Source organism: Mesoplodon bidens (assembly GCF_964165515.1).
Source record: "Mesoplodon bidens genome assembly, chromosome: 16".
Taxonomy (NCBI): Eukaryota; Metazoa; Chordata; class Mammalia; order Artiodactyla; family Ziphiidae; genus Mesoplodon; species Mesoplodon bidens.
The window spans coordinates 41,554,104-41,570,691 of NC_138173.1; the positions used below are offsets into that span (position 1 = coordinate 41,554,104).

Below are 16,588 nucleotides of genomic sequence, written 5' to 3' on the forward strand. Positions count from 1 at the left end.
TTTCTATTTCATTAATTTTTGCCTTTATCTTTACTAATTGATCCTTTCTGCTTGCCTCAGCTTTATTTCTGTGCTTTTTTCCCCTAACTTCTTGAGTTGAGTACTTACTTGACTTACATTTAAAGCAATGAATTTCCTTCTGGATATAGCATTAGCCATAAACTATAGGTTTAATATTAAGTGTTTTCATAATAATTTAAGAAATATATGCTGTAATGAAATCGTGGTTTCTGCTTTGGCCCAGCTGCAGTTTAAGCATAGTGTTTAACATTCCCAGGTGGTACGGTTTTAGTGGTTCTATTTTTGTTATTATTTTCTGTTTTTATTTCACTGTGATCTGAAAATGTGGTCTGTACTATTTCAACTTCCTGGAATTTATCAAAAATTTCTTTGTGGCCAATTATAAGATCAGCTTTTGTAAATGTTACACAGGCACTTGAAAGAAGGCGTATTCTCTGCTTTCTGGATTTAGAGTTCAACATTAGAGCTGCCAGATCAAAATTAAGCATTCAGTTTCTCTAATTTTACATATTTTTCTGTCTCCTTATTTCCATGAGCCAAGAGAAGTCTCCTACTCCTCTTATATTTATGCTAATGTAGTTTCTGAAATAGCTGCTGCCCAGTCTACTGAGGGCCCCTGTCCCCTGATGCCTCCTCCTTCCAAGCCCCAGTCCTACCCTGATTAGCAACTAAATACCAATAGGGGAGCCTCCAGGATCCTCTGTTGCATTTAGTGCTTCTGCCTTGATTTTAACTTAGATGGTAATATAATGACCTTCTGCTTTCTTTTACTTTCAATCTGAGTTACCTTGTTTAGATGAAATTTATGTATGAAGTCAAAATATTTCACAACCAGCAGAGGCCAGTCAGAAAGGGTGCTGTTTCAATAACCCTTATAGAGCTAAACCAGAGGAAACTGGCTGAATCCAATTTCACAATCTTTTTCAAAATCAGTATGGGAATTTTTCTGAAGTACAATTTGGAAATATTTCTTTTTTACTTGGTAAACTTACCCCTTTTACATTTATGATCAAAGCTGATATGTATGGTCTTAATTCTGTTATCTTACTTTCCTATTTAAAATTTCCTTTATTTTCAATATTTTCCTACATAATGTGCATCTTTTCTCTTAGTTTGCTTTTGTTCTCCCTACCTGGTAATTTGGAAGAAAAAAATATAAAGTTTCTTTTCTGTTCTTTTGATCAACCACATACCTGAACATGTTCTAGAGTAAATTTGTTTCTATAAGTAACTATCACAAATGCAAATCTTCCAATTCAAAGGAGAGTTGATGAAATGAAGAAATGAAACCTCCAGCACCTCATGAACATGGGAACTGCAGCTGCCTCAAAGGTATAAATACAATGTACAAAGTTAGAGTAAACAACATGTGATGGATGGGTCATCTTAGGCAAAGAAAGAATAATAAATAAATTTTTGAAAAGGGAATTTCCCAAATGATTAGTGAGATCTCCTAGTGTTGAGATATATATATCTATATATCTATATCTATATCTATATATCTATTTATGTATATGTATATGTGTGAGAGAGAGATACAGAGGAGTGGGGAGGGAGAATAGATTTAAAAATATATAGAGGGCTTATGTAAGCATCAGTTTTCAAATCTTATAAGGTGCCTCTGGAAAAAAAGGAAATGGGTAGTTAAATAATGAATGAAAGAAATGTTGTATTCAAGAAAAATCATGCTGTTCACATTTGTTTCATATTAGCCATGTTTTAAAGTTTTTTATTTTTCTAAATGTAAACAGGATAGGCCTAGATAACTTCTGATACAAAAGTTTCATTTGGGTTTATTCATTTGTTTCTCTTTTAATATTCTTCAATTATTTACTAAGAAAAAAATCCCCAAATTGTCAGAGAGCAAATAAAATGATCAAGAAGTAAAAATCCTTAAATATATTAAAAATTAAACATATATCAATTGCAGCAATGGACATGCAAAGTATAATTTGCATAACTGAGACTCAGTTTCTATAGATCAGAATTGAAAAGTAGAAACAATGAGAAAAAATAGAATGCTCAAATATTTTCCTTTAAACTCTTTTATGATTTAGCATGGCTAGATTAGATAATTAGAAAACAAAAAATATTCTTACCTAGAAGTGCCACCAGGGTTAGCAGAATCACAATGTGTTTTATTCCTTTTCTTTTATGGAAATATAGGAGAATGCAGAAAATTAGTATTTCTAAAATCTAGAAGTGAAAAAAATGAAAAAGAGTAAAGTGTAAATTATTCTATACGAAGTCTGCAGAATGTCACACTTCTCTTTTTGATTTTTGCAACAACTATCATATGAGGGTTGAGGATGACTGGAGCTCCTAAAGACAATTATAAATATATGAGAACAGCATAAGGAGCCTTAGTGATGCAGACCCAGAGTTTTAACGTCACCTACATGGCAATGATGCCCAAATCTAGATCTCCAGTCCTGACCTCCCAACTCCAGTCTCATTTATCCAGTTGTCTACCAGACATTTTCACATGCGTTTTTTTTTTTTGGCTGCGTTGGGTCTTTGCTGCACATGGGCTTTCTCTAGTTGTGGTGCACGGGCTTCTCACTGTGGTGGCTTCTCTTGTTGCGGAGCATGGGCTCTAGGCACGCAGGCTTCAGTAGTTGTGGCATGCGGGCTCAGTAGTGTGGCTCAAGGGCTCTAGAGCACAGGCTTAGTAGTTGTGGTGCACAGGCTTAGTTGCTCCACAGCATGTGGGATCTTCCCGGACCAGGGCTCAAACCTGTGTCCCTTGCATTGGCAGGCAGATTTTTAACCACTGGGTCACAGAGAAGTCTGACACATGCATAACAGCCATAACACATGAATATGGGCAACACTTAACTCTTTTTTTTTTTTTTTGGCCGCGTCGTGTGGCATGCAGGATATTAGTTCCCCGACCAGGGATCAAACCTGTGTCCCCTGCAGTGGAAGCGCAGCGTCTTAAACACTGGGCTGCCAGGGAAGTCCCAACACTTAACTCTTTATTTATTTATTTATTTGGCTGCGTTGGGTCTTCGTTGCTGCACACGGGCTTTCTCTAGTTTTGGCGAGCGGGGGCTACTCTTCCTTGCGGTGCACAGGCTTCTCGTTGTGGTGGCTTCTCTTGTTGTGGAGCACAGGCTCTAGATGCACAGGCTTCAGTAGTTGTGGCGCACGGGCTTAGCTGCTCCGTGGCATGTGGGATCTTCCTGGACCAGGGATTGAACCCGTGTCCCCTGCACTGGCAGGTAGATTCTGTACCACTGCACCACCAGGGAAGTCCCCAACACTTAACTCTTGGTGGCCTACCTTCCCTACCTGTTCCTCCTGGGCCTCCACCCCATCAGGAGATGGCATCACCTCGTGCCCTGCTGCACAAGCTGAAAACTCCTCCTTTTCCCTCATTCCTCGCCGCCCTCTCTGACTAGTGCAACAGCTTCTACTTTATCTCTGATTTGACTTTTGCCTCTTTACAATCCAGACATTCAGCAGCAAGAGGAGTCATTTAAAAATACAATTTGGGGGCTTCCCTGGTGGCGCAGTGGTTGAGAGTCCGCCTGCTGATGCAGGGGACACGGGTTCGCGCCCCGGTCCGGGAAGATCCCACATGTCGCGGAGCGGCTGGGCCCGTGAGCCGTGGCTGCTGAGCCTGCGCGTCCGGAGCCTGTGCTCCGCAACGGGAGAGGCCACAACAGTGAGAGGCCCGCGTACCGCAAAAAAAAAAAAAAAAAAAATACAATTTGGATAATGAAATATTTCACTCATAGAGAGTATATATGAATATATGTATCAGGTATTTACAGTAATGTGACAAGTACCATTGTGCCCTCTACTCAACCTGAGAAACAGCACCCATCACTCCTGTGAAGTCTCTCGTTCCCAGTTGCACTCCCCTCCTCCTGCAACCTCCCCAGGAACCGCTACATTGAGTTTTGTGTTTACCATTCATTTTCTTTATACTTTATCACATTTCTACGTATCCCCAAATGACGCCGTTTATTTTTGCACACTTGTTCTTTATACAAGTGGAATTATACTTGCTTTCACTCGCTTGCTTTTTTTTCACTGTGCATTATGTTTATGAGATTCATCCAGGATGATACATGTAGTAAAAATAGAAATTAGATCTAGTCATTCCTTTGCTTAAACATCCCAGCACGTTAAGAATAAGCTCCGCTCTCCCTCCTGGATTACAAAGTCCCAGTTAACTTCTGGGACCTCATCATCTTGTACGGCTGGCTCCTGGACGGTCCAACCTGCACCAGCCACAAATGGCCTAGCCCTCCCCGCCAACCCCTGCCACCCCGCTGAGTCCTTTGAGGTCCTCAGATTGCTCAGCTTTGGGACCTTTGCACTAAGAGTTTGCCCTGCCTGGAATGCTCTTTCCCTGAGCTATTGTTTGCACAATGACTCCTAGTCACTCAGCTCCCCAGACAGATCTTCCCAGGTCGTTCTGATCTCACAGAGCCACCCAGTCATCCCATCACAACCCCAACTTCAGGTGGCTACTGTGGAGTATTTTATCATGACCTGTTCGTGTGGTTATGTGTCTCTTGTCTGTTTCCCACTAGCACATCTGCTCTATGAGAACAGGGACCTTTTCTGCCTCCAGTGCCTGGAATACTGTTGGTCACTCAATAAGTATTTTTCTAATTAATGAGTAAATTACACCTCAAATTTATTATGAACAACTTGCCAAAAAACAAGCCTAATGTCTAATAAACTGAGTGTTCAGTAAGTATTAATAGACTGAATGTCTAAAAATTTCCTACCTTTAAGAAAACTAGTATAATTTTGAGTTCTCAATTTTATTTTTGTTTTAGCTTTTTTTTCTTTTTTGTAGTCCTTAAGATAACCTGAAGCATAGCTTTTTTTTTTCTCCCCCCAAAGAGACAGTATCTCTGGACTGAAATCATAAATATGAATGTTTACATTGGACAAGTGAAAATACCAGCATTAATTTTTTTCTTAAAAATGACTAGAGTTAGGGACTTCACTACTTTCAGGGTGGCATTTTACTTATGGAGCCGTAAATAAACATGTCTCTTCTGTTCTAACTCAAGGTTTTGCTTGTTGGTTTGTTTCTCCCTTTAATCCTCTGTGGGCATGGAAAGCAGCAGGACCACATCTTCCTCATTTAAAAACTGTTTCATCTAATATGGAAGAGTAACTCATCCCTTAGTCTTTTCTTTTCCTGGCAAATTAAACCAATCATTTTAACTCTTCCTTATAGCACTTATTTGCCAGACCTTTAATTTAATCAAGCTATTCAACTCCTATCTCTTTGCTTTCCTGAAAGCTGCCATCGAAACCGAAACATCCCTCTCGGCTTGGTCTCCCCTCCACCACAGTTGTCCATTTCTCATGTGATACAATTACAGACAGCTCCCAGCAGCTTTCGGGACCACTGTGTTTGTGGCTGGAGGGAAGAAAGCTCTTCCTGCACTAAGGCACAGAGCATGTTAGCTAAATCTGTTAGCATGCCAATTATTAACATTTTGGGGGGGGGATGACGGTAGTTATCAGTTTTGAAAATCATGTATGACTTTTTTTTACAAACTCTATTTCTGTGGCTTCAGATCTTATCTATAAAACATGAGTTCCTATTATTCACAGAATGACTGCAGTTGCCCTGGGTTCTGTCCTGTGGCAAGAGATCGCGGAGCTCCCGGGAATAAAATATTCAAGCAGCATGAGTTAATGTTAATTTTTTCTTTTCTAGTAACATTTTCTCTCCTCTCTGAAAAAAATCAATATCAAAGAAGCTGTGACTTCTGCAGGTTGTTGCGACCCAGGAAGAGGCTGCTTTGCTGATTGCTATCTCAGAGGCCAGAAATAATAACAGCACCTAGTGCATGCCTGCCACATGCTTTACTTGTACTAATTCATTGAATCCTCACAACAACCTCAGGAGGTGGGCACTATTACTGTCCTCATTTTACAGATGGAGAAACCAAGGCTCAGAAGGGTTAAGTGGTACAGCTCTGGAAGGCAAAATTATGCCCCCCTTCCCACCCCAAGATGTCCACGTCCTAATCTCTGGACCTTGTGTGTATGATACTTTACACAGCAAAGGGGCTTTGCAGATGTGATTAAGGCTATGGACCTTGAGATGCGGAGATTATCCTGGATTATCCGAGTGGGCCCAGTGTAGTCACAAGGGTCCTTAAAAGCAGAGAACCTTCCCAGCTGTGGTCAAAGAGAGATGTAACATGAGAAAGACCCAAGTCAAAGAATGCTGGCTGCCTCTAGAAGCTGGAAAAGGCAAGGAAACAGATTCTCCCCAAGGGGCGCTCGCAAGGAATACAGCTCTGCCAATACCTTGATTTTAGTCCATGAGACCTGTGTTGGACTTCTGACCTTCAAAACTGTAAGAAAATTAATTTGTGTTGTTTTAAGCCACTAAGTTTGTGACAATTTGCTATGGAAACAATAGGAAACTAATTCAGGTTTGGGTACCTGAAGTCTTTCCAGAGGAACAAAATTTTCAGGAAGAGTTTTCTGAATTATTCTGGATTTTCTGGATTCATTCTCCAATTTCATTTAAAGGCACGCATCACCCTGTTTTCAGTGGTAAAAAGAGCACTAGCAGTCCATGGGATCATGTGACAGAAGAGATACACAAAATTTCATCACTGGAAACCCTAGTCTTACTACCAGAATCTGAGCCTGTGTTCACCTCCTTTTCTCTCACCGAGTTCTTTCTGAAAGTACAGCCTTTGATACAGCTGCCTTGTCCAAAAGAAATGAGCTCTGCAAAGGTTCTCTCTAAGGCCAAGCCTGGACAAAGGTCTGATACTCGGAGGTCAGCTTGTATTAATTCTGCTTGGAGAGCTGTGTGGGGAAATGAACTGGAGTGTGCACCCCAGAAGTGGATGACCCGGTTTTGAATTCTGGCTCTGCCACTGAGTATTTAAGTGACCTTAGACAAGCTACTGAACCTCCCTAACTCAGTTTCTCCATCTGCCAATGTCTAGGGCTGTTGCGCAGATGAAGGACAGAACATGGCTGGAGTGGGCATAGGGCTCAGACTGCTCGGTGAGGTTGGCTACTGCGGCCGCAAAGTGTATCCTAGCGCAGACCTGCGAGTGCTACTTATATGCAGACAACAGAGCAGATGAACCTCATGCAACAGACACGGAGGCTTTGTACACACATAGTTTTCTCCCTTCAGATTTTAACACTTGCTGGTGGGTGGTTGAAGCAACTTTTGCCAGAAAGGCCAACTTAATAGTCGGCTTCGGGGTGGAGAATTACACCAATCGACAGGCTGGGTCCCTGCTTCGGCTGATTTAATTTTTGGTCCAGTGGAGAGGAAATGAGCACCATGCAGATTATTTTGTAAAGGATTCTGTGTTCACAAGAGAGGTTTCCATCTGAATAGTCTATGGGGAAATCTGGGTGGGCAAAACAGCCACAGTCAAGCCTGCCAAAGAACCCGAACTAACTGAGGCTCAGAGCCATGTTTCCTCATGTGGGTTCTGCAGAGGCATTAATAGTTGCTACTCAACAAAAGGCCCTTCAAGAAAAGGGCCTCGTGGTCATATAAGCCTGGGCAGGGCAGGAGTAACAAGGTTAAGCCTGTCTCTTTCCTAAAGGACTTCTAGTTTTTAACTTGCTGATGGAGATGATGAATTTCTCAGGGGCCATGTATGTTTTGTAGCATCTCTCCAAGCTAGTTTGACCTTGCAAACTTGATTGCTCTTTGTTTTTTGGCAAACAGCAGGTGGGAAAGTCTGTTTTAGTGGGTGAGCAAAGGACACTTCATTCCTCTCTGGCCAGTAGACACCAGGCTCCTCAAATCCTCTTCCTGCCCAAAAGAGTCCCAGCTCAGAGGATAGGCTCCCGGGCCCTGTTTCTGAGGCTTTGACTTCATGTAAGCCTTAAAGGGAAAATGGATATTGACCTGGGACAGGTCAACACAGGATACAAGGAGATGCTATTAACTAGTCTGTAATATGACTTTACAATCCCCTTTTGAGACATGTAAAATTTATTCAGACTTAAAATATTTTTATTCATTTTATTAGTTATTTGATCAGTCCCGAAAGGCAGTTCAGGTGTTGCATTTATACTTGGTGTAATACAAAAACTGTTAGATGAATGTACTTCAAAGAATTGTCTTAATTACTGTAATTATGATCTTTGCAATTATGGTTTGCAGAAAAAGCACAGAATCTGCGATGTTGAAGGATTAAATATTAATTACGTAGATGTTTTTTTTTTTTTTGTTACGTGGGCCTCTCACTGTTGTGGCCTCTCCCCTTGCGGAGCACAGGCTCCGGACGCACAGGCTCAGCGGCCATGGCTCACGGGCCTAGCCGCTCCGCGGCATGTGGGATCTTCCCAGACCGGGGCACGAACCCGTGTCCCCTGCATCGGCAGGCGGACTCTCAACCACTGCGCCACCAGGGAAGCCCTTACGTAGATGTTTAACAGATTTAAACCAAACCTCAGCTCAAGATCTTAGTATGTAATTGATAACTTCTAGAGTCTTTAGAGATGCAACATATAATGGATTAAATTCCAAACTGAGATAAACTGAGATAATATAGATCTATTCCCCTAAGAGTCTAATGCCAATAGTGCTATCCAAATGTGACTTTATTAAGGGTTTATTTTATGCTATCTTATAAATATCTGGAATTATTTACATTTTTGGCAACATTTACTTTCAAATATACTTTCATTATTTTACAGGAATATGGGTCTCTTCCAGGACTATAAAATTCCTGCTTCAGGAATTCTCCTCTGTATTCTAGGTGGCTAATAAGGTGAATGAATTGTGAATAAATGAATGAATTAAGAGCTAACTTTGGAAAGTGGAAAAATGCAATTAATTTCAGAGTACTTTTTTCGTGGAACTATAAGGTTTAAAAAGGTAGTTTTGTTCTTTTAAAATGTTTTCTATGGTGTTAAAACAATATAAAATACATCATCATCAAACAATGCTGTTTATTCCAGGAAATAAGTCTTGATGCATCTTTAATCTCCAAAGGATTCAGCTCAGGCTTTTAATTTTCTGGTCACAGACTCTGTGACCCTTTTCTTACTGGATGAAGAATTTGTTTTGCTTATAGGCAAAGAATAATCATGTGTTGGTAGGACATCAAGTCTAGACTATCATGAAATGCTCAATGAGCCCTTCTAGTGCTTAGATTTGATTGATGAAAGGCTTAATAGTTAAAGGACTGGGTATGGTGGACAAGTAGAAAGATAAAATAGGGGAGGGGGAGACACAAAGTATGACGGACCTGAGGAAACCTACTCTGACTTGGGAAGACCAACCCTAAAGTTTGATGGAGGGCGGGGGTAAGGGGAACCTTCCAATTTAAGAGAGGAGGGAGTTCAGGGGAAAAGATATTGAGTTCAGTTTCTGAGATGTTACTTTTGCAGAATCTATGGAACATCCAAGCAGGAGTGAGTAATAAGTAGACAGATGAGAACATAGCTTTGCAGCTTAGAAGAGATCTGGGAAGGAGATGCAGGTCTGGATTTGGAAGTCTTTCTAAAGAATGATGGTGGTGGAGTGGGCAATGAGATCACCCTAGAAAATCCTGGACGAGTTTGTAGCACAAATAGATAAAGAGTGGATGGCAGAAGAGAAGGAGTTACCTACCAAGAGCCTGGGATGGACTGATCAGAGAGGAGGAAGAGGAAACAGGGAAAACAAACCAAGGAAGCCCGGGAAGAGAAAGATGCAAGGAGAAGAGAGTGGACCATCAGGAAGTGCTGCACAAGGCTCAAGAAGAATCAGGACCAAAAAAAGCAATTCCACTTGGTAATTCGTGGGGAGGGGTCTACTAGCTTAGGACGAGTGAGGAGTGACTAGGAGCTGAGAAAGTGGAGGGGGATAAATCTTTGGTGGTGTTTAGAAGGGAAATAGGATAGTTTATTAAAGGGAGTGTAGAGTATGAGGAATGTTTCTAAACAGTGTCTCTGTTGAGTTAGAGAAAGAAGTACAGTGAGAAACTATAAAAAGAAAAGCCCTATAAACACTTGTGTCCCAGTGGTCAGAATTGTATATCAGAGATAGTAAAATAATAGGATTCTTGTCATACGACTAGGAAGGGCCACACCATAGTGTGATACCATGCAGTTCCTGCTGTAATATCCTGAGTTATATCACACTGAGAGCAAAGTTCGCCATGTCTCTGCAAATGCCAATGTCACACATTTAAATAATAGGTACACAGCAGGATCATACTATTTTACCCGTTTTAATGGCAGAGCACTGGACCAGATAGTTTTTTGAGGTCACTTCTAACCCTAAAAATGTTTGACTCTGTGTGCTTTGATTATTTTTATTGAATTCACAACTCTTGATATTTTACCAATTCGGCTCTTGGTTAGATGCTCATTTAGACAATCCCAGTTCTCTTCTTACTGCCTGCCCTTCCGAGAATATTCTTATTCTCCAATCTAAACTGACTTCCATAACAAGTTACATACCAACCATTTCAATCACATTCTCTGTACCAGGGGTCCCCAGCCCGTGGGCCTCAGACCTCTACCGGTCTGCACAGCAGGAGGTGAGCAGTGCGAGAGGGAGCGGAGGTTCATCTGCCGCTCCCCATCATCACATTACTGCCTGAACCACACCCCCACCCCCCGCTCCATGGAAAAATTGTCTTCCACGAAACGGGCCCCTGGTGCCAAAAAGTTTGGGAACCACTGCTCTATACCCACCGGATACAGCCATTGCATCAAATAAAATATCCCAATTAGTGGCTTCCAATTTCTACATCAGCTCATTCCGTTCTTTCTTTTACACATCTCTCAGTATTGTCCTACCCGCTGTCTGCTTCTCCTAAGACAGATTACTGCATGGGTCTCAAAGAAAGCTTTTTTTTTTTTTTTGCGGTACACGGGCCTCTCACTATTGTGGCCTCTCCCGTTGCAGAACACAGGCTCCGGAAGTGCAGGCTCAGCGGCCATGGCTCACGGGCCCAGCCGCTCTGCGGCATGTGGGATCTTCCCGGACCAGGGCACGAACCGGTGTCCCCTGCATCGGCAGGCGGGCTCTCAACCACTGCACCACCAGGGAAGCCCAGAAAGCTTTTTTGAAGGGAATACCTATCTTGGATAAAATTCAGGGAAGTAAAATGTGTCTTCAGGTACTTTCCTTTGACCTGGGAATTGAGTTTTTTTGTTTGTTTATTTTTACTCTGAATTGTCCTAAAATATGTTGCTCTGGAATTTGCCGGATTAAACTCCATTAAATTGTGGAAATTGTTCCAGTGATAGGTCACCCCCAAGGACAGAATACCTGGGAAATGGGGGTGCTTTTATTGCTGATTTAGTGTTTGAAATACTTTAGTACTGGTCAAATATATTTACATTTTAATGAGATATTAATGCTGAGAAGGAAAGATTATAGTAGTTTTCCAGCATCTGCGTGTACCAGTGGTCTAGATAATACTGCCTTTGTAACAGTAAAATTTTTAGAATTCTTACCCCGTAGGTCATGAACTGCCAGCCAACAACGTAATACTGTACTGTTCTTGCAGAGATATCCTGAGTTATATTTGGAGCAAAGTTCACCAATAAATATGTTCCTGCAAATGCCAGTGTCATACCTTTAAATAAAATTAAAAAGACAAACAAGTTGAAAGGGACATTTAAGCCTTTTTGTTTATGTAAACATTTCCTATAGACTAAGCATTACTTGTAAAGGTCCATGTCTATTAAAATACGATTCATCAAACCATCCCCAGATAGCATCATGCATTCACCTGACGGCATTACCTTTAAAGGGCGATAAGGGCTAGGGAATGGATGTGGTAGGACATAAATTCTGATTTTTCTCTGTTGTTCCAGATGAATCTTGGCTTCTTCAGAGAAGCTTTCCTCAAAGATGGGGAAGATCGGAACGCGTGCATATGGAGACATGAAAACACATCCAACCTGGCTGTTTGTTTCCACGTGGACCAGTAAGTGCACGATGAAGCTAGATCCATCTAGATCTAGATGGCAGAGCCCAGAGAGTGGGGAAATCCATCACCTGATGATGATCTACTCTGCACCTAGTCATCTTTGGGTCCTTTACACACACAAACTTAGGTATTTTACACTTTGAAACTCTGGTAAATGAAGACCTTAATCATTGCCATTTATTGGAGTCCTTTTAGCAGAAATAACGAAGGTGAAAGATGACTCTGCTGTAAGATTTATTTGATCCAATTTAAAATCTAGAATTCCAGGGATAGCTTGGTAAAATACCACATAATAAACCTATGTAGGAATGTGTTACTGTCATAAGTAACTTAACGTTACTTATACTGTAATAATGGAGGAAGCGAATGTGTGGGGGAGGAGTGGCCACAGAAGAAGGGGACTTGCCTTCCAAATAACATGGAAAACTGCTTATTTATTAATAATTAGCAGCCTGAGAAAAACTAGTTTATGTAGCGTTTTCTGGATAGCACACATGAAAACATAATTCAACCTGTTTCACCATTGAGGTCAGCATTGTTGTGTATGTAATTTACAACCAGCATTCACTCCAACCTGAAACAATTTGGTGTGTCTATAAAATCTCACAATTGGAAGACATCAATTTCCTGTTGCTCTTAACCAAATGACTTAGAGTTTTGAACTCTAGTTTCTGAGAATTCATTTGATTTTTTACACAAGCTGGACAATAGCTATTCATGGTATTGTAGGAGCTATAAAATAAGCTTACTCTAATGCAACGATTTATTCTGCAATACTTTGTGAAGACAGAAATCATATACACAATTTAAAAGCTATTTTCTAATGAGAATTTTTAAAAAGAAAACAATATACATTATTAAGCATTTCAATGAAAGGAAAATAATAAAAACCATACATAAGAACCTGGACAAAATTATTGGTCAGCTCTGTCCTTTCTTTGGGGGAAAAAAAAAGGTCTTATAAGATAATTGTTCAATATTACATTTCTAGGAAGAAGGAATTAAAAAAAACACCTTTCTAAACTTGGTATAGTAAAGTAGAATAAACGCATTGAATACAATTTCAAAGTCTCAGAGACTTCCAATTTACTTTTGTGAAATCCAGATTTCTTATCTATACTGAGTTCCTCTGCCAGTCATTTCTTTATCTCATCTAACTGTATCTAGTGTCAATTAAATTTCTTTTTTAGAACATTTAGTTTTGAATGGGTAACACACGTGTATGGTAAAAAATTCAAAAGCCACACAAGAGGGATCAGTGAAAAGTTAAATCTCTCTCACACCCTTAGGGCTCACTAGGTCCCCTCCTCAAAGTTAGCTACTCCTGCTGGTTCCTGAGGTTTTCTTTTCAGATATGTTTTAGGCAGGTGTGTGTCAGAGTGCATGTGTTTTTTTTTTTTTTTTTTTTTTGCGGTACGCGGGCCTCTCCCTGTTGTGGCCTCTCCTGTTGCGGAGCACAGGCTCCAGACACGCAGGCTCAGCGGCCATGGCTCACGGGCCCAGCCGCTCCGTGGCATGTGGGATCTTCCCGGACTGGGGCACGAACCCGTGTCCCCTGCATCGGCAGGCGGACTCTCAACCACTGCGCCACCAGGGAAGCCCTGTGTTTTGGTTTTTTATGCAAATGATAGTAGCATATTATACATATTTTTCTATATTTTGCTTTTTTTCTACTTAACAGAACATCTTTGGAGAATGTTTCACATCATTATATGTAGGGCGGCCTCATTCTTTCAGAGTCTGCATAGTATTCCATTTTGTGGAAGCAGTGTTATTTCCAATATGGTCTCTGTTTCACATCCTGACACATCCCTCCCTGTTTCACATCTGCTTCCACATTTGCATACTGTGCCCATTTCCACCAATGTAGGTCTTCACTGCATTCCAAAACTCCTTAAAAACAAATTCTTTCTTCTTAATAATTTTAATTTCAGCAACTTCCGACATTTACAAAGGCAGTTCTGGATAGCTGCTACCTGCCATTTGCTTGTTTCTTTGGTGTCATTTTTATTTTTCTGTGTGATTTACTCTCTGCTTCATGAGTCATGTGCACATTAATATAAGTGTTTAAAAGTGTCGAAGGTAGCCATTAACAAGTCCTTCAATAAATTTCTGTAGAATATATTTGCATCCCACCTTTTTCTAAAATTGGCATGAAACATCAGTTCCTGTTATTTTTATTTCAGTAAAGCCACAGATATTCCCTCTTTTGAAAGGCACAGATTTCTGACTTAGAAAACTTGCTAGTTTACCTTTTGTTGGCCCATTTGACCAAAGGAGTACTCTGGAAGTATGAGATCCTAAAGGAAAGAAAGCAGCACTTGACATGCCCTTGGCCCAGGGAAATGGTTAAATGTCAGGTCAAGACTTGGATAGGAGAAGTCTAATCCAAGCTGAGACTAGCTCCACAGAATTCAAATTTCACTGCTACTGTTAGCTGGAAGGGCCCAGGCAAGTTGTTTATCCCTCTGTGATGCGGTGTCCTCATTTCTAGGTACAAATTAACTTATCATACCAGCTAGACTCCAGGAATTTGGCTCTGTAAGAGGCTTTGCAATGTTTGAAAGCTCATCTGGAGACCTGATGTGACAAAGGACCCTGGGACAGATCCAACTTAGGATGCTGACTGCCAAGGGTCAAAGACCATCTGAGTCAAGCTTCAAACTTAATCCAAACTTGTATCTCTAATATTGTAGTCTAGGGATGACCAGGGACTGTCCCTGGGGCTGTCTCTACAGGGTTAACAACTCAATTTGAGAATAGAAGGGCAGGATAGGAAGGACTTGGCTGGCATCTCCTGACTGCCTAGTGAAGACTTCTCTCCACTGGTCTTAAAGGAAGGCAAAAGTAGCAAAAGACATAACAGATAACACAGAGAAGAAGAAACACTACCAGCGCTATGTTTGCTACCCACTGCTAACCTCAGGGAACTGGTGCACAAAGCACCAAGAGCTGGCTATTGGAGGGGACCAAAGGTGGAGCAGTCAGGCAGCAGTGGGTAAGCTGCAGGTGGGGGTCAACCATGGGATGCTGGATACGACCCACGATACAGGGATGTGGCCTCATCTACCACCCTCATGCCCAGACCTGCAGCAAATACATTTTCTCATCAAATATGACTCAAGTCACATAAAAGTCTATAATGATCTGATGGGAGTTTCAGATTTAGCTTGATACAGTACACAAGTATTAATAAAATCTCTTCCTATAAACTTGTCATATGTACAAAGCAGGGAAACAAACTCATCCCTGCTCTTTATAGTAGATAGACTAGGTATCCTGGGAGGGCAAGGGAAGGCATCATTCTTTTTAAGTGATGTTCTTAAAACTATAGATTTCATAGACAATTGTGGCTGACATGAGAGTTATATTATGATCACCGTCATACAGAAATGTGATGATAAGAACTATAATAGTAATAGCTAATACTTAGCACAATTCTAAATGCTTTATACACATAAAATAATTCTTACAAAAAAAGCCTGCAAAAAATAACTATACCACCATGTTACTATACTAACATATACTATATGTATATTATGTATTATATAATACATAACATTGGATACTGTTCAAGTATTACTAGCCACATTTGACACAGGAGAAAATTGAAGGAGAAAATTGAGTCACAGAGGGAATAACTCTCTTGTCTGTGATTTTCTAGCTAAGTGGAGAGCTTGCATTGGAACCTAGGTAACTTATTCTCAGTGATTACACTCTTCTACCTCTTGTATGCACAATGGACCGGAGTTGATGAACGGACAACTCACGGCTGTCCTTCACACCGTAGTCTCAGCGAGTGGCACCCAGGAGTTGTACTGAGCATAACCTGAGGCTGGATGAAGCATCCCCACTGGGGATAGAAGGAACTGACTCCTCCTGGCAGTGGTCCCTGGGGCCCCTGACTGGCCCCGAGGTTCCTTTAGAAAAGCGTCTCCAAACTGGTGTTCCCTAGAACCCAGTTTCATAAGATGGACTCTCCACCAAAAAAGGTCTCAAGTCAAATCTATTTGGAAAGAGATGAGTTAAACCAACTTAAATAGTTCTTTTACTGGAAGACCCCTGAGACCCTCAATGTGTTAGTGTTCATTGTGAATCTCCTTAGGGAGGATATGGCTGTAATATTTTCTAAACATATTTGACCATTTATATCATCCTGAAGTAGTGTTTTGAGGAATGTTTTATACTCTGAGAAATGCCTGACATTTAACTGGATCCAGCTGTGAGAATGCAGCCTCTGTTTCAAGAGGCTACTGAAGTTCTGTTGCAAAAGTCTCCTATAGAGACTTGTGGACTGAAGTTGAAATATAAAAGCGGTGGAAGGGAAAACAGCCTAGAATCAGGCTTCTTCTTATGCTTCTGTTCACCGGCATCTCCAACCTGCTGAGTGCCTCACCTGTGCAAGCTTTGGATTCTAGGGTCTACTTGCACAGTTCTTCCTCAGCTGACATCTGGTTTCCCAGCCCACCCTTCTCCTTAAGTAAAACCTGAAATCTCCTTTAATTTTGTCCTCACTCTCCGGCTCAATGCCAGCTAGTGTTAACTGCCTTTTAGCTAGCTTCTGGAATCTGGCTTGACCTGACTTCTGGTAGCCTTAAGAGTTTTAAAAATTCAGCTAACCTGATGTCAACCAACACTGCTGGCTGGTTTTCTTG

At 41.1% G+C, this 16,588-nt stretch overlaps 1 protein-coding gene across 2 annotated transcripts in view; it reads right to left on the minus strand.

The window, feature by feature from the left end:
* Window positions 1-16,588, minus strand: part of NIPAL2 (NIPA like domain containing 2) — a 71,998-nt gene that overhangs the window by 12,742 nt on the left and 42,668 nt on the right. For both annotated transcript variants that reach the window (XM_081258762.1, XM_081258761.1), the window contains 2 exons: window positions 11,455-11,576; window positions 2,121-2,217 (listed from right to left, as the gene is read on the minus strand). In XM_081258762.1, coding sequence (XP_081114888.1) covers window positions 2,121-2,217; window positions 11,455-11,576 — 219 coding nt within the window. The remainder of the gene's footprint in view (window positions 1-2,120; window positions 2,218-11,454; window positions 11,577-16,588) is intronic.